General features: G+C 42.0%; 1 protein-coding gene across 3 annotated transcripts in view; it reads left to right on the top strand.

Annotated features, from left to right (window-relative positions):
- The first annotated feature begins 6,117 nt into the window (after positions 1-6,117).
- The window catches only part of Fnbp1l (formin binding protein 1 like), a 71,749-nt gene continuing 53,110 nt past the window's right edge, over positions 6,118-24,756 (top strand). For all 3 annotated transcript variants that reach the window (XM_050156756.1, XM_050156667.1, XM_050156834.1), the window contains exon 1: positions 6,118-6,341. In XM_050156756.1, the coding sequence (XP_050012713.1) occupies positions 6,318-6,341 (24 nt within the window). In that variant the 5' untranslated portion in view covers positions 6,118-6,317. The remainder of the gene's footprint in view (positions 6,342-24,756) is intronic.

The following is a 24,756-nucleotide window of genomic DNA, read 5'->3' as shown; positions in this document are numbered from 1 at the left end:
GGGCCACAGAGTGAGACCTTATAGCACAACAAAGTAAAGGAAGAAAGAACATAAACCCTAGTATAATAGTGTTGTTTTGAGACAGGGTCTTGTGTAGCCCAGGCTGGCTTTAAACTATGGAGCTTTAGCATGACCTTGAACCCTGTTCCTCCTGCCTCAACCTCCCACACGCTGGGATTGCAGGTGGATGCAACCACATCAAACTCTAACCGGGTTTCCTAAAAATAACACAGAGAGCTATGTGGTTTTTTTGCTAGTTGATATTCATATTTTAAAATTTGTCAACACAGATAACCTTCAAACAAACCAACAAGTAGGAGAAATCACCGTAGTGGTTCAATTACTTAACTAGTGGAGGGCTGAGGAGAAGGCTCAGTGGCTGTACTGATCTTATAGAGGTCCCTAGTTCAGTTCCCAGCACCCACATAGAGGCTCACAACTGCCTATGACTCCACTTTCAGGCGATTGGATGCCCTCTTCTGGCCTCCGAAGGTACCAGGTGCTTCACACAGTGCATATACATACGTGCACTCATACATATTACATAATATAAATTTCTAAAATAATCATTCAACTTGTAACAGTTTTAAACTAGTGTAAGAAACTAAAATAAACATCCGAAGAAAGCTGTAATATTTATTCAGTTGCTTTTAAGAGAACTTAGCTAAATATTTAACTTTTTAAATTCTCTAAACGTTATTTTGTTTTATGTGCATTAATATTTTGTTTGCATGTAAGTGTGTACATGCCTGGTGCCCATAGATGCCAGAAGACATCTGGTCTCTTGGAACTAGACTTATAGGTGCTATAAGATGTCATGTGGGTGCTGGGAACTGAGCCCAGGTCACCCACAAGAGCAGCTACTGCTCTTAACCACCAAGTCATCTCTTCAGTCCTGTATTGAATTGTTTTTAAAACTGTACAAAAATGAAAGCCAAACATGTGTAGAAGCAATTCACCTCTTTACACTTAACTCATTTGATTGTATAGCTCTTTTCTTTGTTGGAGATAAGGTCTTCCTATATTACTTTCGCTAGCTTTCCTATATTACTCTGTGTAGAACAGGTTGGCCTTGAACTTGCAATGGTCCTCCTGCCTCTGCCTCCTGAGTGCTGGGATTGCGGGCGTGCATCATCACCATGCTCAGCAGGTACGTTTTTTTTTTTTTTCCTTCTTGCAAAGTTTCATTAGAACTATTACAGGAGACTGTTTAACTGTATTTAATATTGAAGAGTGGAATTCCCCGAAGGCACAGACTAGTCCTTCTGTGCACCTTGCTCGCTTTCTTCCTGTTTTTCTCTTTTCTCTGGGGAGCCACCTTAAACTATGCCCTTGAAGTTTGGATTTCTTCCAGTTCTCAACAGCACAGAAAGGAATGACAACCATTAACTAGTTACTGCCATTCCTTCCTTGGCTGGCGTGGGATTGAGGAGCTGGTCGCATTCTTTTCCTTGTGCGGGCTTCATTTGAAGGTTAAGATAGCTTTTGCCATTCTTCCTAATCACGTTTAGCTTGATCTTCTGGACTACTGACTTAACTAATCATTTTATTTGTGGACACTGCCTCTGTAGGTTTTTTTTTTTTTTCATTTGTTGAAACAGGATCTCCAGTAGCCCAGACTGCCCTCAAACTCTTAGGTAGCTGAGGATGGCCTTGAACTTCTGATGGTTCTGCTTCTACTTTCTGAGTGGGGAACTTACAGGCGCGTCCCACCATGCACATTTTAAAGTTTTCATCTCTAAAACACAGCCTTAATGAAAATATTAAGATATTTCTAATGAGAGAAAGTTAATTGCTACTTGTGCTATCTGTACTTGGGGCGGTAGAAATTGCGCATGGTTGGTAATCACAGAGAGGACACTGGTATACACATGCCGAGGGAAGCTTCCTATACTCCAGATATTAAGTTGAACGAGGCCGTGTTTCTTCCTTGCAGCCAAGGGTTTGGAGCTTGGTGTGTTTGGACTACCGAATTACTACATATTCACAATGCGACAGTGAACAATTGTGCTTTACAGCCTGACTTTTAAAGAAGCCACAATTCGCTTGGGGAAACAGAACCTGGAAAGGGTCAGAGATAAATGTTAAGGACATAACGAAATTATAAGACAATAGTTATTTTGCATCAATTGAAAATAAAAACTTTTAAAAGCCTACTCAGTGAAAAAAGAAATTATAAAAGGGGCTCGTGTTTGAGTTAATATGTGATAAAAGGAAAAGTATATCACTTGGTTTATTAAGGACTGGCGTTGGGACAGAAGCCTGAAGGAGAGCAACACCCTCTATGGAAGTGTTTTTCATAGAGGGAAAGAAACAGTGTATGGAGGTGTTGGCATATCTGCCCTCTAGAGAGGCGGGAGAGCCAGGAGTGCAAGCCTGAAATAAAAATGCTCTCTATCAAAGAGCTTTTCATAACAGGAAAGAAACCGTGCATCCAACTACAGTGCTCTATCAATCCTTCCTACACTGAGGCAGGAGGACCAGGAGTTCAAGGCAACCTGTTGGAGGTCATGCTGGCCTACATGAGATCCTGTTTTTAAAAAGGGATACAGTGTAAAATTGGTTAAAACTGTGAAAGAGCATGAATGGATCTAGAAAACACCATATTGAGTGAGATAATCCAGACCCAGAAAGACAAATATCATCTGCACTCATTCATAAGTGACTGTTAGACATAAAGCAAAAATAAATAAATAAATAAAACATAAAGTAAAAAAAAAAAAAAACAGCCTGCAATTCACAATCCCAGAGGACCTAGACAACAAAGAGGACCCTAAGAGAGACATACATGAATCTAATCTACAGAAGAAGTAGAAAAAGACAAGATCTCCTGAGTAAATTGGGAGCATGGAGACCTTGGGAGAGGGTAGAAGGGGAGCAGAGGAAAATATACAGCTCAATAAAAACAATAATATAAAAAGGAAACAAAGGGTTGCAAAAGTTATGAAAGACTTTTTGTAGTAATGTAAGCATTCACAGTGAAATTACCTGGTTTGAGTGAGAAGGAAAAACAGAACACGCCACAAACCCACTTAGGAGTTTATGGGGGTGTGTGTATAGGCCTGGTGATGTCGGCATGGGGGGGGAGGTGTGTGGAGGGGGGTGCTGAGGGCTGAAGGTGGCCGTCTAGCTTTTAAAGGCTGCCCAGCACAAGCGCACAGGGGGATGACGGGGGCTACATTATACACAGATGACGGAGCTCATGCGTTTGTGCAAGGGCTCACGCAGCTGCATTATATGTAGGTGATGCAACCCGTGCCTCACGTGGGTCACGTGGGGGGCCCTTTAAGATCCCCGGGGCCATTAGGCACTTCTGCCTCAGGGCTTGTCTGTACATGCACAGCCCTATATGGATATAGGGTAGGGTATATTTTGAATTCTATTATTATTTTTTAAAAACAATATATAACACTAGACATATTTATTCCTGTGTTGTAAGAACTTTTTTCTTTTTTGTGGTGCTGGAGGTCAAATCCCAGATGCTGAATACAACAGACAAGGCTGCAGTGGTTAAAAAAACGAGTATGTGATATAAGTCGTGGTTCAGAGTTAAGGTGGATCTTCCTACCTTAAGAAAGGTGGGTTTTCCCTCTTCAAATGTTTTCAGTAGGAAAAATTCCACACAGGTGTACCCAGCTGCCTGGGGCTTGGTTAATTCCAGGTGTAGTCAGTATAGACAAATCTCTACATCACACCAAATCTAGGTTTTTTTTTTTTTTCTTGTCTTTTTCAGAAATAAGGATTGAACCCCATGACTTCTCACATGCTGGGCAAGTGCTTTGCCCACGGCCCCAACTCAAAATCTACTTCCATTTGTAAGAAATGAGTTGTTTTAATGGTGGAGTCATTGTTACGCCCCATCACGGAGTGCCCCCCAAGACCAACTAGGAGACTGAGTCCTGTACTTACGTAAAAGCAAAGAGCCTTTATTATTCTTATACAAGTTTGCAAACTTGGACTTTCCAAGTGTCCAAGGAATTGGACTGATCAGAGAGCCCCGAGCTCAGCTGGGGTTGGGTCTTTATAGTAAGAAAGGTGGGGGTGAGGGATTTCTAAGATTCAGGACCCCTGAGTGGCGGACATTTGTCTAGGGGTGCTGTGGTGAAAAGCGATGGGTGTGTGTTGGCAGGTGTTCCTATCTACAATGGTTGGAACATCAGGAATTTCCTTTGGATGGTGTTTTCCTGGGTGGTCTCGGTTTGGGGTCTTTCTTGGAACCAGGTCTTGCTTTTGGGTAAACTACCAAGACTCAGCTCTCTATGGAGCTTGTCACGGATGTGTCCTATGGTCATGTTCGCAAGTTTCGGGAGATGAAAAATGGCTCATCTTGGAGTCAAAACATTTGCCTTATTAGAGAATTGTGTAGTCAGTATAGTTTTAATATGAATAATAACTTGTTTTATTTTGTTTTGTTTGGGACAGGGTCCACGCAGCCCTGGCTGTCCTGAACTCCCTGTGTAGACTGGGTTGACCTTGAAATCGGGGATCCAACTGCCTCCGCCTCTTAGAGGTGTAATTTGGTTTGCATTACTGTCCCTACATCTTAACTTATACGGCTGAACTTCAGTACGATACATCTTAGCGCTGGAACAGGAGACAGTCATTTAGAAAGTCCTTTCCACCGCTAATTAGTGTAACCTCTGATTGCTACATAAATTCATGCTATCTAGAGAGAGTGAGAGCAGAGATTAGCACTGTTGGGAGACAGAGCTTGAAAGAAGAATTCTGTTTGAACTAGAGAAATACAAAAAAAAAAAAAAAAGACTGGAAAGTAAGTATTGCTTAGTGTTTGGAAGATAGTCTCTTCTCACCCCCACCCCAGCACAGGTTAGCCGCTCGGGGAGGCAATAAGATTACCGGGGTGATGACTTACACCGGGCTTCAGAGACTCTCCAAAAGCATTTAAAAACCAGCCTTAGCCTAATCAGAATAGTGTTCAGAAAAGGACAGCAGAGAATCTGGTGAGTGGTGGCTACGCTGCCCGGAGAGCTCTGGCTGTTTGCCTGGATCTCAGGTGGTGGTGGTGGCGGAGCAGAACTGGGCAAACAGGAAGGCTGGGGCGGAAGAAGCTAGGACACCTGTCCAGGTCCTGGAGGGGAGGAGTTTCAATGCTGACACGAAGCCTGTTGCGGGGACCTTGGAACATTCGGTAGTCAGTCGTGACTCACTACTGAGGAGTACGCTACTAGTTATAGAGTGTGTGTGTGTGTGTGTGTGTTTTAAGCAACGAGCAATTAATACTAAAGCATATGTTAGGGAGTTACCGAGCATACTGTACTCGGTAATTTAGTAGCACCAGCCAAATTTGCTGACTGCCAGTGCAGGCAGGCTGGGAAATAACTCAGCAGAGAGAAAAAAGGAAGTGGTGGTCCGCATCCCAGATTCCTATCAGAGGCAAGAGACGCCTCGGTTTCTGAACAGGGTGTTTGGCACCGTGAGGGGTGACATCGGCGCCAGGGGAGCTCAGCAAGCCAGAATCCGGGCTAGCACAGTGGCTCACCTCCAGCAGGTGTCAGCCCGGTTCGCTTTACACCAAGCCTCTCCTTTCACCATGGCAACTTCCCCAGGTGATTACCGGATCGTTTTTCTCTTTAAAAAAGAAAAAAAAATTTTTCCCCGAAAGAAAATCCAAAATGCTTTATGAACATTTGACCTCTACACATTTTTGTGATTCCTAAGGACCCCAGGCTGAAGCAGCAAAGCCTGGAATGAGAAGTCCCTTAACAAGAAAGATTTTCACCTAAACACACACACGCACACACACAAACGCCCCATCTGCTCGAACGTCTGGACGAGGTTTCTTTGTCAGTGGTCGGCGGGGAACGCTGACGTGTGGGGTCGCCTCGCTTGAGTGGGGGGAGTCTCAGAGCCAGGCAGGGGGCAGCGGACGCCCTCCTCTCCTCTCCATCTTGGAGCAGGGGTCTGAGTGTGGCTTCGGCGACAGCGTCCGCACCAGACGCCGCGGAGGGACCGGGGGCCGCGGGCAGAGCGGAGACCCTCGCCGGTCCCTGCGCGCGCGAGTGCGGGCCCGCCCCGATCCCAGCGTGCACCGCGGCCCGCCCCCTCCCCGCCGGCCCGCCCCCCCCCCTGCCCCGGCCCCCTCCTTCCCTCCCTCCCTCCCGCGGCCGGGAGGCGGGGACGCGGCGGCGGCTCGCTCCAGTCGTGGCTCTCTCTCACTCACTGGGGAACCCGGTGGTGGCGGGCGGCACCTTCCGCGGCAGAGCCTCGCCGGCCCGAGCCTGAGGAGGGGAAAGTCGGGACGAGCGAGCGGACAGCGGGGAGCTAGCCTGCCGGCGCCAGTCGCCTCAGGTTCCGCCATGAGCTGGGGCACCGAGCTGTGGGTGAGTGAGGCGAGCGGGGAGGCGCGCACCGTCGGCGGCGGCGGGAGCCCGGGGTGGTGGCGGCGCGGGGGTCCCGCTCCTCTTTGTGCCCGCGAGAGTCCCCCCCCCACCTCGGCGGGGAGGCGGCTGCCCGTGCTCCCGCGGAATGGGGACTGGCCGTAGCCCTCGACGGCCGCCGTCGTCCCCTCGCCCGCCTCTGCCTGACTTGGCGGACGGGCGGGCGCCCGGTCCCGCTCCGCGCCTTTGTACCCGGCGCCCGACGGCGGGGGAGGGGACCATTGTCCCGAAGGAGCGCCGCTCGCTCTCCCCGCGCCGCGCGCCGGGGCGACGCCCCAGCTCCAGGTAGGGGGAGCCGGGCGGCTTTGTTCCGAGCCCGGCCTCGGGCCAGCCAGGCCCAACCCACACGCCCATTTCCCTCTCCCTCTCGCTGCCTCCGTGCTCGGGACCCACTGGGCGCCCGCCACTCCGCGCCGGCCAGCGCCGGCTGCAGCCTCTTCGGGCTGGCGGCTCGTGCTTTTTTTGTGTGTGTGACCAGAATTAGGTAGAGGGATCGAGGCTGGGGCGCGCATCTTGCCCAAAAGGAGCGTGCGGCTGGCCGCTGCCTTGATGTCCCTCCCGCTCGTTCTTTCTTCTCACCTCACTCTCTCTTTTTGTCTTTCCTCCGTGCCTGCCTTGGGCGCGGGAGGTTCCAGACAATGCCCAGCGCCTGAGCAAGGTGCGGGCGGGAGGGTTAAGAGGTCGGGGAATTCGCTCGGGACGCCGCCACCTGAGGGTGGAGGTGTGCAGGGCAGTGATTTCCCAGGTGCGGCCCGGAAGATTGGCGGCTTGGGGGCGCTGTCTCGAGCGCCGCCTGGCCCCAGCCACTCCCCTTTTTATCCCACCTGTGCATATTTTCCGTGCCTTTGTTTGCGAAAATCTCGGGAAAGCTCCGGGGGGGGGGGGGGGGGGGGGAGGAACAAGTTTTGAGTGTGTGCCCTGGCTGGGATTCGAATTCGTTTAATTGGAAGACCGAATGTTTTCTCATTTTCCACGTGTTGTACATCGGGAATGTTAGAAGTGACACTTAAAAGCCCATCTAGGCACCTACTTCCCCCAGCCCCAGGAATCTTTCTTCTTAACACGGCACAAGTGTTTGCCCAGTCTGCAGACACACCACTCCAAGACAGAATACCTCAGGAACATCTCCGTTCTGATTCTTAGATTGCATTGATTGTCCTAATAATGGGAAGCATCATTTAGAGATGAATTGTGTAACATCAGATAGATTTTTTTCAGGCATTATTGTTCCTTTCCCATTTGCTTGTATGCTTGTTTGAGACAGTCTCACTGAAGCCATGACTGGCCTGGAACTCGCTATATAGACCAGGGCTGCCCTTGAACGCAGAGATCCACCTGCCTCTGCTTCCTGATTGCTGGAATTAAAGCTCCCCCCCTCCTTTACTTGTACATTTTATGATGGATTGCAGTGTCATCGGTGAATGAAAATAAGTATAGTTTTATTTTCCTTTTTCAGAATTTATTATTTATCTATTTGGTGATGGCGATTGGACCCAAGACCTCACACATGCTAGCCAAACACATTACCATCAAACTGTATCTCCAGCTCCTTATTTATTTTTAATAAATCATGAATTCATTTGTGTCATACTGTGGGTGTATATGGCAAAGAAGCCAGAAGATGGCATCAGATCCAGTGGAGCTCTAGTTGCAGATAAAAGAGGCTCAATGTGGATGCTGGGAACCAAACTCAGTCCTCTGCAAGACCAGCAAGTGCTGTTATCCATAGAGCCATCTCTCCAACCACTTATTTTCCATCTTTATAATTAGAAGATGCTTTTATTTATTTTTTTGCGTATTCAGATGACCCAAGCACAGAGTAATCTAGAAGGCAACAGAATTTTTTTTAAAGTACCTATAGGAAAATCATGAAAGAATATCATATTTAAAGAAAATCTCTTTGTATTCTACTACAGTGAAAGTTTTAAGAAAAAAAAACAGTTCTAGGTAAAACTACATTTAATTTTAAAGGGTGATTGTTTGTGTTTGTGTGTGTGTAGCCCAGGCTAGCCCAGAAATGGTGGTGATTCCCTTCCTTAGCCTGAGAGTACTAGGATTACAGGTGTGAGCTGCCTTACCAGGATCAACGTTATTTAAAAAGTTAAGAATATGTTACATTCAGAAATAATTCCAGTCCTCCAATATATATTCTAATTTATTTGCATTAACATTTAGGTAATTTCTCAGTAATTTGAAAAGCAGAGTGATGGGGATTTAGGTTCAAATTTAAAATATTTTAAATAGAACTCAGAAATTTTAGAAAAATACTATTTTTTCATTAAACTTGAGTAAGCATTTTTGGTAGTTTGAGGACTTGAGGGGAACAGTTATTATAAATTAATAATATAGACTCCACTATTATCAACTTAGTTCCTAAACCTTAAATAAATAGAACTTGGTATAAAGGATTGTCATTAGGATTGGACTGAACATAAAACTTTATTGGACTTTGTTTTCATTTTTTAAAAAAATATTTGTGTGTTTGCGCGTACGTCTAGGGAGGCTAGAAGAGGATGTCTCATTCTTTGAAGCTGGAGTTCCAGGTGCTTGTGAGTTGTCTAACGGATAATGAAGAAGCAGTATGTGCTTTTAACTGTTGAGCCATGTCTCCAGTCCCTGTTACAGTGTTGAACAAGGATGGTGTGCTTCCCAGTGGGTTGCAATAGGATACAGACACCTTTAATGACTATTGTCATTGAGAATTTGATTTGGGGAAATTTTTCATCAAAATTTAAATATAGAAAGTAGTTGTCACATTTCATCTTTGGAATTGCATTACTGTCACAGAGGCTTAATTATCAAAAACTCATTGTTACATACAAATTTGATGGTATACAATTATATGCTCAAATTTGGGTCGTTTGTTACGTAAATGGTGGCTCTTGCTGTCCTTTGTGTGTGTGTGTTTATATATGTGGGTATGCATGCGCGTGGAAGACAGAGGTTAAACTTGGGTGTTTTTGAGGAGACATTCATCTTGTTTTTTTGTAATAGGATTTCTCCTTGACTTTGAGCTCACAGATTAGGTGGCTTTGAGCTAGCAGATTAGGTGAGCATGGTGGCCAGGGAGCTCCAGGAGCACACTTGTTTCTGGTTCCTCGGTGTTGGGACTACTCCTTGGCATTTATTTATTTACCTTTTATTTAACCTGGTTCTGGGCATTGGGTTCAGGTCTTTATACTTGCAAGGCCGCATTATCAACCCTGCCATCTCCACAGTCCTACTTTTTTTTTACACCTTTAATTCTTCCTTCTTTCACAGGGTATCACTATGCAGCCCAGACTGGCCTTGAATTCCTGATCCTTTTGCTTCAGGCTCCAGCGTGCTGGGAATACAGGTGCACACTACCATAGCTTGCATGTTTTAACGTCTCATAAAAGTATTCTGTAGAATACTTGTAGCACCGGGTTGCAAAACTAACAGTAACTTGCTAAGTGGATCGGGTCAGGCTTCGGTTGTGTAGTTTTTAAAGTCTTACGCATCAGTGTATTTGAGCTGTGCTTTAAGAGACTTCTAGTTTTAAATGAGTATTTAAGTGAGGTAGTGACTAGGGTCACAGCCTGCATTGTCTTTTCTAGTATGCATGATACATGGGGACATCTTGGATACTCGTTATTATGTTGAATTTGCCATACAAAGAATAGAGGATCATATCTTAATATTCACAAAGTACAGATTATCGTATATATATGATAGAAATTGACTAGATTATAACCCAATTGTTTGGTTTATTAAAATTTTACTACCTGGGCCTAGGAAGATGACTTACTGGGTAAAGCACTTGTTTGTTCAAGTGTGAGGGCTGGAGTTCTGATCCCCAAGAAGCCTTGCAAAAGTCAGACACCCTGAAATCCCTGTACAGGACCCCGGAGAAAGATGGCTAGCTAGACTAGCCAGAGTTGGCCAACCCCCGATTCAGAGAGAGACCATGCCTCAGTAAATAAAACTGAGCTGCCCTATATTTCAGTCCAGCCCATATATAGTAACCTACTAAGAAGATGCGGGAAAGACTGATGTTGGGTCAATCATTAGATTTAATTTTGTGTTCTTCTGACTTACACAGTAATCTAGGCTTTGTGGGCATATACTAAAAGAATCAATTAGAAAATGAATCTAGTAGCTTATATGACTTAAGACTATTACTACATATACTTGTCTACATATATGTCTATGTACCAGGATATGTGCCTGGGGTCCTTGGAGGCCAGAAGAGGGCAGTGGAGTCCTTGGAACACTGTTTAGGTGCTGGGAATTGAACCTGGGTCCTTTGGAAGAGAGCCAGTGTTCTTAACCACTGAGCCATCTCTCCAGCCCTGACTTAAGACTTTAGAAGTAACACTAAAATGAGTAGACAGTAACAGCTGAAGGTTAAAACTATTAAGAAAAACATTATTACTCCGGTCATTGTCAGGAAAACTTTAGAAAGATTGTGGCATTTCGCCCGGGTTTTAGAATCTTGAGGAAAGAATTCTCATGTGTGAATTCTCAAGTTCTAAAGGGCAGAGATCACATCTTCTTCATTGTTCTTGATTGTGTGCTTCATTACTGTTTCTTCAGTTATCAGCATGCTTCTTGGCACAGAGCCTCGTGTTGGTAGGAACTCGAATAAATGTTTTCTGGCCTGACTTGTTTATAGTGTAAATGTAAGATACGAGAAAGTGGTGAGTTGTAGACAGGGACCAGGCACGGAGGTTGGTTGGGCTGACTGCTTGATTCAGGAACTTGGTATTTGTGTGTCTGTGTACGTGAAGCTCTGCATTCGCATATAATTAGCCCAGCTTTTGGAGCATTAAAAAAAAAAATCCACAGAAGGAGATCTTAGTTTGCCTTATTAGAAGGGATTCTTTGGTGAAAGGAAGAGTCATTGCTTTAGGCTTTATTTATTGAAATTTTTGATTTATTTTTATTTTATATGTATGACTGTTTTGCTTGTATGTATGTCTGTGCACCATGTGTGTGCCTGTGTGCTGTTGGAGACCAGAAGAAGGTATTGAACTCCCTGAAACTGGAGTTATAAGAGTTTAAAAAAAAAATTGGTTGTGAGCTGCCATATCTAAGAACTGAGCATTGGTCTTAACTGCTGAACATGTCTCCAGCCCTTTCTTTAGGTTTTAGAAGATAAAAATTACATCTACTTCATCACTCCCAAGAAAGTATTTGAAGAGTTTGGTTTCTTCAGTTTATTAGTATGTTACTGATTCTGAACCAGCTGTAACTTTTTAATATGTACTGTGACCACAACTTGTTAATGCTGTTACCCCTTCCTCTCTCCCCTCATCTGCCATTTAGTATTTTTACTTCCATATCACTTTAGTTACCAGAGCTGTTTCTGGAGGTAAGACTACTCTTCAGTAGGAAAAGGCAATAACTTTGATTGTGCTACTTTGCTCTTTAAGAGTTTTGTGAGCTGATTTATGCACTAAAAGTGTGTGTAAGTAATGAACTTGTTTATGAGTGAGACACCACTCTTTAGTGATAGAATGATAAATGCTTTATGTTGCAAATTGTGCTTTGAAAAGAGTCTATTGGGCCTACACATCATTTTAATATTGTCATTCATGCTTTTCAACATTTTCTTTTGTTCCTAAAATAACATTATGGTAAAATTTGTGATTGCTTTTGCATAATTTCTACTGACTATTTTGTTGAAACCTTTATAGTACAAAGGGATGCTATTAGGCATCATAAGATGATGTATGATTGCCTTGTTAATGTGGCATTCAGCATTTAGGATTTCTATGAAGAGCTGTTGGGAAAGGCACAGTGAGAAAGGGTTTATATAAAATATCTCCCTGAATCCAAATTAATATTAACATGTAAGGTTTAGGAGCAATTTTTTTTTATGTTTTGTTTGTTTGAGACATGATCTTGTGCCCAAGATGACCTCAGATTCTCTATTGTAGCTGAGACTTACTTGAATTCTAAGTCCTCCAGCTCCCAGGTGCTGGAATTATAGGTGTTCACCGTTCCGCTTGACTTCTCTTTAATTTCTTGAGAGAACACTAATCAGCAGTCCTTAAAATACCTGATGAGGGGGCTGGAGATGTGGCTCCATGGCAGAGAGATTTGCCTAGTAGTTTGGGTTTGATTTATAGCTCTGGGTGTGAAAATCTGTTACATGCTTATCATAATTTTAAAAGCACACATTAATTGTCAAGTATCCCCATTTCTAGCACATTAGATTTTATTTTATTTAGGGTTGTACCTATTTTGTTTCCTCTTTTCTAGACAAGCAGCTGCTGGTGCATAGTAAGCACTCAGATTCTTGACTTGAAGGAATTCAATGGGTTGCTGTAACTTTGTAATTAAATTAATCTTTGGATACCAAGGTAGTTTTTATGCCCTGGTTGTGTAATTTGTTGGCCTTCCCTGGGTTCTGCATCAATATAGTCAGCCATCTGTGGTTTGAAAATGTTTAAAAAAGATTGTGTCTGTATGGAGCACTAAAAACCACTACCTCAGAACTCCTCATTTTATTATTCCCTAAACCATGCAGTGTAACAGCTGTTTGCATAGCATTTCTGTTGTATTAGTTTTTATTAGTAATCTAGAGATGTTGTAAAGTATGTGAGAAAACTTTCAGGTTGTGTGCTCAGGTTGTACCAGATATGGTTCCATCTTGTAGCATTCATAGATTGTTCTTTCTGTGGGTAGTACTGAATTCAGTCCCCTATGGGTTCTGAGGTCTCCCTGTTATATCTGTTTTAGCCTTAGGATCCTTTTCATAACTTGGAAATAAAACCAGCTGTATCTTTTCATGTGAAAATGTTCTCCATTTATTTAGATCTGGGAGTCTTGTTTCCTGATTGAGTACAATTGATTATCTTTAATAGCGTACTTCTGGACTGTTCAGATTCTAAATGGCAGTACTCTGAGCACCCAGTTTTTTGTTCCTTGTTCCTCTAATTGATTGGTGTTAACCTGTAGGGTGGTCAATATGAGTTGACTTAATGAATTGGGAAAACAAAGGATTAATTTTCATATAAGTGCTATCACATAGTATATCCTCCTGTTTGTTCTCGTCCAACTTGACATGAGATTTAGAGAACTGTCCATCTGTGCTTAGTTACACATGTAGGACTTTGGTTTTCTTTGTTGTGTTTAGGTCACTACCAGTGGGACCACTTTAAACCAAGATTAAGGTTTTGGAATTCACTTGGTGTGGTTGTTGGATTTGCTTTCTCGTCTCCTATCTCTTGTTATTTTATTAAAACAAAGATCTAATGTTTCAAAATTATCAAACTTCCTAGAGCAGAGGTCGCTGTTAGGCCTTCATTCATTGTGAATGTTCATTTCTATTTTACTTATGGCCTTGTAACTTCATACTATTTTGTTTTTAATGAGTTTTCTTTGTCCTCTGACAAAAGTACACAGCAGAATCAATTTAAGGGTTTTGGCTGATTCATAGCTTCCAGTCCATGGGAGGGAGGACATAGTGACCGAGGCAGCTCTTGTCAGTGGTGCTGGAAGATTATGGTATATATGGTTTGTTTTATGTTTCTGACTCAGTAAACAGTTCCCTGGAAATAGGGGGAGGGTATAATCCTTCAAGACCTGCCTCTGAGTGACCCACTTCCTCCAGGCAGACACCACTCAATGGTTTCCACTACTTCTCAAAACAGTAGAGCCAACTGGGGACTGAGTTTTCAAATACATGAACCTGTGTGTTCACATTTAAACCACAATACCTTGACTTGTCTTTGTTGCTTTAGGTTATTGAAATGCTTTTTATCCAGATTTTAATCTATAGACTATCCAGTGGAATAGTGATGTTGATTTACATGAGCTAGTTTGACCTTAATGTATGAGCTGATTTATTGTATATTTTGTTTTCTGAATGGTCTTTTATTTTTATTTTGGATACAAGATCTCATGTAACTTAGGCTGGTCTCAAACTTGCTACACAGCAAAGATTGGCCTTAATGTCCATCCTCCTTCCCTCTACTTCCTGATAGTGAGATTATGCCATCCACCCCTACACTTGGTTTGTAGAGTACTGTCGACCAAAGCCAGGATTTTGTATTCTAGGTCAATGTTTTACCAACTGAGAGAGCTACTTCCCCAGTTCTGAATGCACTTCTTTAATTGTTGGTATGTATCTTGGAGGATATTTCTAACACTTCATTGTCTAGATCAGTGCCCTCAACCTTCCTAATGCTGTGATCCTTTAATATAGTTGTGGTGATCTCCAACCATAAAATTATTCTTACTGCTTCATAATTGTAATTTTGCTACTGTTATGAATTGCAGTATAAATATCTGTTTTCTGATGGTCTCAGGCAACCCCTGTGAAAGGGTCATTTGACTTCCAAAGGAGTTGAGAACTGCTGGTCTAGATCAAAGATAGTTTTTTGTTTTGCTTTTTTTTTTTTTTTTTTTTGAGAAAACCTCACTAGACCCTTAACTTCATACCATAATCGCTACTCCCCTCCCCCAAACCCAATAACCCTAAAAAACAACAAAACCAAATGGATCAAAGATCTAAATGGAAGACCTGACACTATAAAACTACTAGAAGAAAACAAAGACAGCTTCATGACATCGCTCTTGACAGTTTTTTTTTTCCAATATATCCCCACAAGTATTGGTAGCAAAGGGAAAAATAGACACAAATAGGGTTACATTAAACTGAAAAGCATTTACATAGCAAAGGAAAGAATGTCTGGAATGGGGGATTATTTTTTGTAAGATGTATCTGATAAGGAATATAATGTCAAAATAATTATAACCTGATCTTAGGAACAGGCAAATGGGACTGTGGAAATGGCTCAAGGAGCGAAGTGTGCACTGAGGACTTGAGTTTGAATCTTATCTTGTAAAGCGTGTGAAGTCTAGGTGCTCTTATGCGGAGAGGGGAGTCCCTGGATGTGCACAAGGCAGAGAATGTGGCATATGCAGTAGTGACAAACAGAGACCCTGTCTCAAAGTAGAAGGCAAGAACCCCTCTCGAGATTGTCTTCTGACACAAGTGCGTGCAGACCTGAATAAACATTACTCAATGTTTATGGAAAAATATTCAGTGTCACTACTCCTAAGGAGAATGCGGATTGAAATCACTGTGAGATACTACCTCATTTCTCATTAAAAGTGGCTTTTAGCAAATGGTGAAAAATAAGTGTTGGTGAACATGTAAGAAAAGAGAACTCTTGTATACTTTTGGTGGGAAAAGTATGGAGTCCTAAAAAATTTTGAACTAGACTTTATATGATCCAAAAGTCTCACTCTTGGGTAAAGCATATGATGAGAGCATTTGAAGAGATGAATGTATTCTGTGTTTATTGCAGTGTTATTTATAACAGCCAAAATATAGTTGGATGGTTGTTTCCCTTCCCCAAATTCTAGTTGAAAGAAACAAGTCTCTTAACACAATAGTATTTAGAGGTGGGATCTTTAGGAGATGATTAGGCCATGAGGACAAGAGTGGGGTTGGAACCCTTAAGAAGGACTTGACCATTCGATGATACAGCATGAGGGGCAGTCTTGGAAGCAGAGAACAGTTTCAGCAGGCACCAGAACTGTGAGTCAATTCTGGTTTTGTTTTAGATATTTTATTATTTCATGTGTATGAGTGTTTTATTTGTATGTATGTGTGTACCTGGTGCTTGTGGAGGTCAGAAGAGAGCATCAGATGCCCTGGGACTGAGAGTTGCAGAGGGGGAGTCACCTATAGGTGCTGGGTTGTCTGCAGAGCAACAAGTGTTCTTAACCACTGAGCCATCTCTAGCCCTCAATTCTATTCTTAATTTAAATTCTTCAGTCTGCACACCTGCTGTTAACCTGTAGCCCCTACACTTAGACATGAATACATGTGTGTATAAGACATGAGTACCTGTGTGTGTGTGTGTGTGTGTGTGTGTGTGTGTGTGTGTATGCACTGGATATACCCATTCCCTCCCTGCTTTCCTTTCCCTTCCTCCCTCCTTTTTCCCTTCTTCTGTCCCTCCCTCTCTTTTACTCCCTCACAAACTCCTTGTGCTTTATCTGTTTATTGCCTTCCCTATCAGTGGTCTGTTTACTATGCTTTTTTTTTTTTTTTTGTCATGCCAGAAGGAAAGCCGATATTCATTAAAAGTCAGTTCTGTATTTTCTCTTCTGCTACCTACAGCCTTAGGAAACCATTCAGCTTGTTTTGTAGATTGATCTATTATGGACATTTCATATAAACAGTCACAGAATATGTAGTTACTGCTGATTTCAGCACGTTTCAGTCAGCATAATGATTTCAAAGGTTATCCATGTTGTAACGTTTATCAGTAAATGTTTTATTCTTTTTAATCAAATAATATTCCATTGTAATCACATGCACATTTTATTAATCCACTATTGAGGACTTGGGTTGTCTCTGCTGTTTTCTGTTTTGTCTACCTTATTATTTTTTTTTTTTACACTAATTTTTTTCAGGAGGGGAGGAGACACAAAGGTCAGTTTGTTCTCTCCTTTCACCATGTGGGTTCTGGGGATTGAACTCAGATCACCAGGCTCAGTGGCAAGTGCCCTTACCTGATGACTCATCTCACTGGCCTTCACCTGCTTTTTTAAGATTATTGTTATTTTTGATAATCTGTATCTGTATATAGGAGTACAGGTGCCCATAGAGGTCAGAGAGGATGTCAGAGCTGGAGTTGCTGGCTGCGAGCCGTTCAGTGTGGATGCTGTGAACTGAAACTAGAGTCCTCTGAAAGAGCAGTATGCATTCTTCTGAGCCTTCTCCAGCCCTTCATCTGCTTTTTTGATTATAGCCGTAGCCTTCATGGTGTGTATAAAGCAGTACTTCATTGTGAATTGGATTTGTGTTTATCAGATGGCAAATAGTGTTGAGCATCTTTTAAAATTTTTATTTATTTATATTTTATGTGTATAGATGTTTTACATGTATTATTATGGTGCCATATGCATGCAGTGCCCACAGAGGCCGTCAGACCCCTGGAACTGGAGTTATAGAGGTTGTGAGCCACGGTGTGGATGCCAAGAGTCAAACTTGGGTCCTCTAGAAGAGCAGCCAGGGCTCTTAATCACTGGACCATCCCTCTAACCCCTGAGCATCTTTTTCTGTACCTGTTCCCTGTTTCTTTTTTTCCCCCAGTGCTGTGACTGGAATCCAGGGCCTCAGGGACACTTAACAAAAAGACTACACCTTCAGCCCATTTGTAAAAACTTCGGGATAAAGTTATCTATTCACCTCAGCTAACTTTTAAAGATGTGAAAGTTTATCTTAAATTCCTGTGGTAGTGTGTATCAGGAAGATAACTAGTATTGGTAGAAAAGTAAAATGAATGAAGCTAGGTGTTTGAAGGCCTTTGGAGAACTCTGACAGCATACTAAAGTCAATTAAAGAGGATAAATTTGGTCTTGGTCAGTTTATTGTAAAGATGGCAGTGATAACACTGCATACTATATATTAGTCCTCTCTAAGAGACTTAACAATAAAGGAAAAGGTACCAATAGTACTTGATTAGTATAGTTGTCATGGTAACAGTGTGGAACTATTTCTGCTTAGGCCTTAAAGGCAAGAGAAGGAAACGGTTGCCAGGCCCCAATATAGTTTTGACTGAGTCGTACCTGATAGGATCTGTGACTTTCAGTAAAGGAACATAGGAAACTTGCAGGTTCCCAATAGGCAGAGTGCCAAAGAAATAAGAACCTTGGCCTCACTTTTATCCTGTTTGTCCCTCCCATACCCTGAGCTCAAGTAAGAGATGGAAAACAAGAGAATCCACTGATGCGGTCTGTTGGGGTCTAGAGAAGTGCAGGTGGAGAGTGATTCTAGAAAGGCAGATGGTACAGAGCAGACATTGCTGAGAGAGGTTAGCAAGGAGAGGAGACTGGGCCTCAGGGACACTTAACAAAAAGGCTACACCTTCAGCCCATTTGTAAAAACTTTGGGAAAAATATGTTCTATTCACCTCAGTTAACTTTTAAGTATGCAAAAGTGTTGAAGTAGGAGCAGCGGCGCTGCATCCCCAGCACCCGGCCACCCGCATGGCTAGCTTATGCCCAGAAATAATTACACGGAAACTGTATTCTTTCAAACACTGCCTGGCCCGGCTAGTTCCAGTTTCTTATTGGCTAGCTCTTACATATTGTTCTAACCCATTTCTAATATTCTGTGTAGCCCACGAGCTGGCTTACCAGGGAGGATCTTAACCTGCGTCTGTCTGGAGCGGGAGAATCATGGCGACTCCTTCACTTAGGTTTTTTTTCCCAGCATTCTCCTCTGTCTACTCCGCCTACCTAATTTTCTGTCCTATGAGGGCCGAGGCAGTTTCTTTATTATTAACCAATGAAATCAACAGATAAGATACAAGACCCACCTCCATCACAAAAGTTTACCTTAAGTTCCTGTGGTAGTGTGTGGAAGCCTGAGTCCTTCCCGCTTGCATCCTGTGAGTTCTCTACTTTTATCTTCTGTTTTTCTTGTATGGGTATGGAGATCAGTTGATCCCCTGTACACATTGTCTCCCTAGCCCCAAAATCAGTGCTCTTAACTGCTATATTGTCTTACACGATTGCTTTTGAACTTTTGAAATGATTGAGCTAGAAAATGTGAAATTTGTCTTCAAGGATCAACAGAATGGATGACATTGAGAAATAAGACAGTCCTGCAGAATGATGGTTGTTTCTTAAGAGTAAATGATGGCAAGGGAGATGTGGAGAATAGATGGCTATAATAGAAAGTGAGTAGATGGAAAAAAATTAAACCAATGACTTGCGTATAACTGTGTGCTGCCTCAGCATTTGCTATTTATAAGGAACAACTGCTGAATTACCTGTTGGAATAAAAACTTCAATTATGTACATAGTAGAAGATGTTGGTCTGTATACTAACAGGCTGTTTTCACCCTCCAGACTTCTTGGTGCACCCAATACTGTAAAGTTCTTCTAGTTCTTACTAAGCCTTTAAATGTACAAAGCAAGTTATAGTACAAAGCTGTGACTGCTCCTCAGATAGGAGAGTTAAAGGAAGTGTGCTCTAAATGTGAGTGGATTAAACAGAAGACACCACTCAGAAGAGTTTACTCTTAGTAATAAAGGTATCTTAATTTTTTGAGATGGGGGTCTCACTGAACCCAGAGCTCATCCTTTTGGCTTGGCTGGCCGCCAGTGAGCCCCAAAAGCCTGTTCCCCAGCACTGGCATTAGAGATGCACTCTTAATACCTGACTTTATGTGCTTGGTGGGAATCTGAACTCAGGTTCTCATGCTTGCAGAGTAAGCACTTTACCCACTCAGCGATCTCCCAGCCTTGAAAGAATTGAGCTTAGGAGCCAGATAAAAATAATGCAGAGTATTATAAGTTGATAGCTAACGATAGAAATGTGCATTAGCCTTCCACAGTAGTGACAAGTACCTGGAAGTTTAGAGGTTTCAGCACAGAGTTGGTTGATGTCTGGCCAGGTAGTGAGTGAGTACATCGTGGTAGGGAATGCTGATAGAGTAAAGCTGCTAGCCTCAGGTGGTCTGGAAGCAAAAATGAACAGAATAAAAAGGAAGGAGCTAGGGTCCTTCAAGGGCATTTGCTCCCAACTTCCTATGAGACGTCCCATCTTAAAGGTTCTACCACTTCCTGTTAGTGTTAGATTCTGGGAACCAAGTCTTCAGCATATGGGCATTTGGGAATATTTTAAAGTCCAAATCATAATATTTGGGATTATCTATAGATTTAGTTTTCCTAATGAAAAATAGAATCTAACTTACCAAATGAAAATGAGCAAAGCCAAAGTTTAAGTGAGAACTTTCATGAGGAAGAGGAATTATCTTGATTATTATATGCATCCTTTTAAGTCATGTGTTTAGAGAACAAATTACAATGTCCCGATGTACTAGGTTTTTGTTGTTGTCAGCATAGTTAAAATACCTGACTGAAACAAGTGAAAAAAGACTTTCTTTGGCTCATGTTTTCAGAGAATTTGGTCCAAGGTTGCTCACCCTATGCAGTTGGGTTAGAGCATCACTGCTGTTTATTCCACAGTGATCAGGATGCAAAGAGAAAGAAAGGACCCGAGGCCCGATAAAACATCAGAGAGAGGCATGTCTCAGAGAGGTGTACTTCCTCTGGCTGTGCCCTACCTCCTAAAGTTTCTATAACCTCCGAAAATAATGCCACAAGCTGGCAACCAAGTTTCTCCACACTTCATGCATTAGCATGTACTTCCCTTTAGGTATCTCCGTTTTCTAACTAGTGGCTTTAGGAGTTCTACAAATTGGGTCCTCTCAAGGTCCTTTAATCTTAAAGCCTCCTAATCTTAAGAAAGCTATTTATTAAATCTCTTGTGCAGGTTTCCACATAATAAGCTTACCAGCTTTATTTAAAATTTTCTGATTAATATAGAAAAATCAGTTACCCCCCCCATACAATTGGAATAAAAGCTCACAGCACTAACAGTAGCTACCCTACCAGGTTATAAGCTAGGTAGTGGTGGATTTGTTGTTTTGTTTTGATACAGTGTCTCTCTGTGTAGTCCAGACTGGGCTCAAACTCATGGACTCACCTACTTCTGCCTCTCAAATGTTGGAATTAAAGGTGTGTACTACCATGCCTGGAGATACCCCATTTTTGATGGAAAATAAGCTGGGCTTTTGTGAGATACAAGATCCTCCTTATTTATTTGTTCAGGGCCTGGTAGAGTTCCTTGTCCCTAAACTCATACTTCTTTTTAGCATAGGGTTGAAGCCTATTGCACCTTTTCTTTATTGGGCTGCTTCAAGCAAGAACTTTTGAATGACTGTTAAGCGCACTCATGTTTCAAGTGGGGAGAAAAGAAAAAAGAATGCGTAGTTTGTTACTGTGCGATATAATTTATTGACTTGATGCTTTCAGCTATTACTGCAATCAAGTTAAGTCCCGTAAGAAAAGGTAAATAGGTCTGGAGAGAAGGCTTGGAGGTTAAGAACATTTGCTGCTTCTTTAGAGGATTCCCAGCTTTATATGACAGCTTACAGTTGTCTCTAACTCCAAGTCTAGGAGATCTGACACTTTCTTCTGGGTTCCTTAGGCACTGCATGCATGTGTTGTACAGACATACATGTAAGCAAAGCACCCATAGACATAAAGTAAAAATACGTCTTTAGTAAAAGAGAGGAGAGGGAAATATTGATTAAAACATGCATATATTTCTGTTTGGGTCATGAAAATGTTTTAGGGGATACAGTATCATGTTTGTGGGTTCTTAGTCTGATAGCTTAAAAAAAACTGTAAGTCGACCTAGAAGGATTCTTGAAGACAGCTTATTGATTTTGGGGGGGGGGGGGGGAAGACAAACCAACAAAACCTGACAGGCAAACTGGAGATCTGTGTCGATCCCCAGAGGAGGGAAATAAATAATTTCATTTAAATTTCAAATTAGAGGTTGAGAAAGTTAGGTAGCTTTAGCAATGGAGAGCCACAAGCAACTGCATGGCCGTGGAGGGACAGAGCAAGAGAATGAGAAGAATGGTCAGCATATCAGGCAAGGCAAGCAGCTTGTGGTTTGGGTCAGTGGCATGTTGAGCAGTGCAGGTCTGTTATCAGCTAGATCAAGGGAGGGACGTCTGTATTTAAGTTCCAATGTCATAAGGGGATAGTTGCTCTTCTCAGTATGTCTTCAGGTGTGTGTGTGTGTTTTAAGCTTCTGGAATAGACAGTTTTTCTGAGGGCAGGTTCCTCTTTAGGTGTTTGACAGGCTCATATGAATTAACTTCTGCAGGAGGGAACAATAGTGTATTTTTGTAATTTGAGAATAATCTTTTGAGCATATTAGAGAATTATGTGTTTACTCAGACCAGAGGTAGAACTAAAGTCCCATTCTTTATATAAAAAATCCGTAATGGAGTGACTAGGTTAAGATAATTAAAGAAAAATAAATTATAAAAAATATGATTATTACTTGTCACGTTCATAGTATTTAAAATTGCCATGGAAACACTGCTGCATGTGACTACAAGGGTGTTTCCCTAAAGGTTTAACTGACCAGCTGCTGTAATGTAGACAGTGCCACGCTGTTGTTTGGGTTCCAAATTTAACGGGAAGGAGAAAGGGAGAGGAGCACCAGTTTTCATTTCTCTGCTTCCTGACAGGAGATTTAAGTGGCCAGATGCCTCATGTTTCTGCCACAGTCAGTGGCTTCCCTTCCATAATGGACTATACTTTCTGCCTTGGAGCTGGACCCTTCCTTAAATTGTTGTCAGACATTCTGTCACAGAAATGTCATAAGAATGGTAATGGCCGTTCTTAACCAGAAGGAAAGAGCTTCTCCTCATGGATGTTAGCAAAGCCTGAGTACCACCTTGTCCTCGCTTTCCAAAGCCAATTGGAGGTCTCGGGGTGGGATGGAATTGGGTGTGGATGGGAGGGTCAGCCTATTTTGATAACTTTTAACCAGCTACCTAATTCATCAGATAGATGTAAATACTTGCATATGTATCCTCTATGATATAATTCATTAATGATAATTTCTTAATTGTAAATGTTAAGATTTTCTAATAGTATTAATGAAAATAAGGCATCAAGTATTGTCTGGGTCAACTCTGCTTCTTTCAAATTACAGCAACATAAATGGGTAGAACTAAGTTACCTCAGCATTTAACCATAATTACATGGTAAGAGTAGCATGAAGTCACTCCTTGGAATTATTCCCAAGAATATACTAACAGCTAAGTATCCCTTCAGATTAGATTAGCACCAGGAAGCCTATTTGATTTCTAAATAATAAATGTAGCTTAAGAGTATTTATTTAAGTGGACTGAGTTGAAGCAAGAAAACGGGAAATTAAGACTCATGGATCTTTGATTCAGTTGTATTAGCTCTGTTACCATAGGCAAATAGTTTTTATGCTTCAGTTTCTTTATCCACAAACACTAATGTTTAAAGTCCTTTCTAGTCATTAAATGCCTGTGATTAGACTTTATACTTGCACTTACCGAGATTAAGAATCTGGTTTAGAAAGGGAAAAGGGAAAGTCAGGCTAGAGTGAAAAGGAAAATGAACCCAACAGAGAATGCCAAGAAATCAAAGAGGAACCTGCAGAAGGAAGCTAACACTGTTGTGGAGAATTTCCGTGTTAAAAATACAAAGCATACACATAAAAACTAGTTCTGCTCTTGGCTTCTCTGTGCGCTGATTATGTTCTGTGGGCTCAGGATAAAATGTCAGCTCCAGGGAGATGATTCAGTAGTCTCTTATTATCTGTGGTTTTATTTTCTGCAATTTCACTTACCCACGGTCAGCCAAGGGCTGAGATATTAAATGGGAAAACTCCAGAAATAAACTTATCTGTAAATTGAGTAGTGTGCTGACCTGTAGGGCAGTAGTTGGAAGCATTCCTTTGTCTCAGATATCCATGCTTTATGTGCTGCCCACTCATTGGGCCATCTACCACTTAATAACTCGATACAGTCTTTACACTGCAGTGTTTATGTTCAGGAAAACAGAAAGGTTTAGCATCTATAAAGTGTTACCTTTAAGGGAGAGATGAAATTTTTCAGTAAAGAAGTAGGGGGAAATGTGTCCTGAGGATGCTAATTTATAGCACAGTACAATTTTTTTTTTCTGAGAGGGGGGGTGGGGATCACACTCATACATTTTATTTTGTGTGTGGATACACATGTATGTGCATGTGATGGTCAGCAGACAATCTCAAGTATTACTCCTCAAGTTTTTCCACCTTTTATGTGAAACATGGTCTCTCTCATCAGTGTAGAACTTTGCCAGGTAGGCTAGACACAGCTCCATGCTACAGCCAGCACCACTTGGAGGAGTTCTTTGCAGAGACCTCTGATCAGATGAAGCTAGGGTTCTTGACTTTGCTGCAAGAAAGAATTTTGGGGTGAGCCAGTATGAAAAGAGTGGAGTCTATTAGGAGGAGACATTAACATGTGTGTAAGGGGGAAGGAGTATTAAAAAGAGAAGCATTCAGGGAAAGGATAAGACACCCCCAAATGGGGGTGAGGGATTCACAAGAGACAGTGAATCTTAAAATGTCTTGGCAGTAGCCATACCTGTTTTGGTTGCTTTTGAGCTACATTTCAAAAGGCTGCTAATGCAAGCTCCAGCTCCTCCCACCTTTGATAAGTGAAATTACAGAATATCTTTGGAGGTGCATTGGATAAGATTTCTGGGTCACAGAAGATTACATAAGAGGCTAAAACTTTTTTTTTCACAGTAAATGTAGTTTCTTGTGAAATTCGTGTGTGTGTGTGCATATGTGTGTACTTAGCCTTTAAGCATATTTATTGCTAAATATCTGTATATAAAAGGAATCTCGTGTCTCTATAGGTAAACTTCACAGTGTATGTTAATTTTGCTAACTTTCCATCTTTGTATCCCATTTCAGAATAGAAGTCTTCGATTGTTCTCTTTTTTAGTGAAATAGGAAGTAAAGTTG

This window comes from Alexandromys fortis, unplaced genomic scaffold (genome assembly GCF_014885135.2).
Source record: "Alexandromys fortis isolate MF-2015 unplaced genomic scaffold, M_Fortis_MF-2015_v1.1 scaffold_19, whole genome shotgun sequence".
NCBI classification, from domain to species: Eukaryota; Metazoa; Chordata; class Mammalia; order Rodentia; family Cricetidae; genus Alexandromys; species Alexandromys fortis.
The sequence above is the reverse complement of the archived record's forward strand: the minus strand, read 5'-3'. Positions and strand labels throughout refer to the sequence as shown.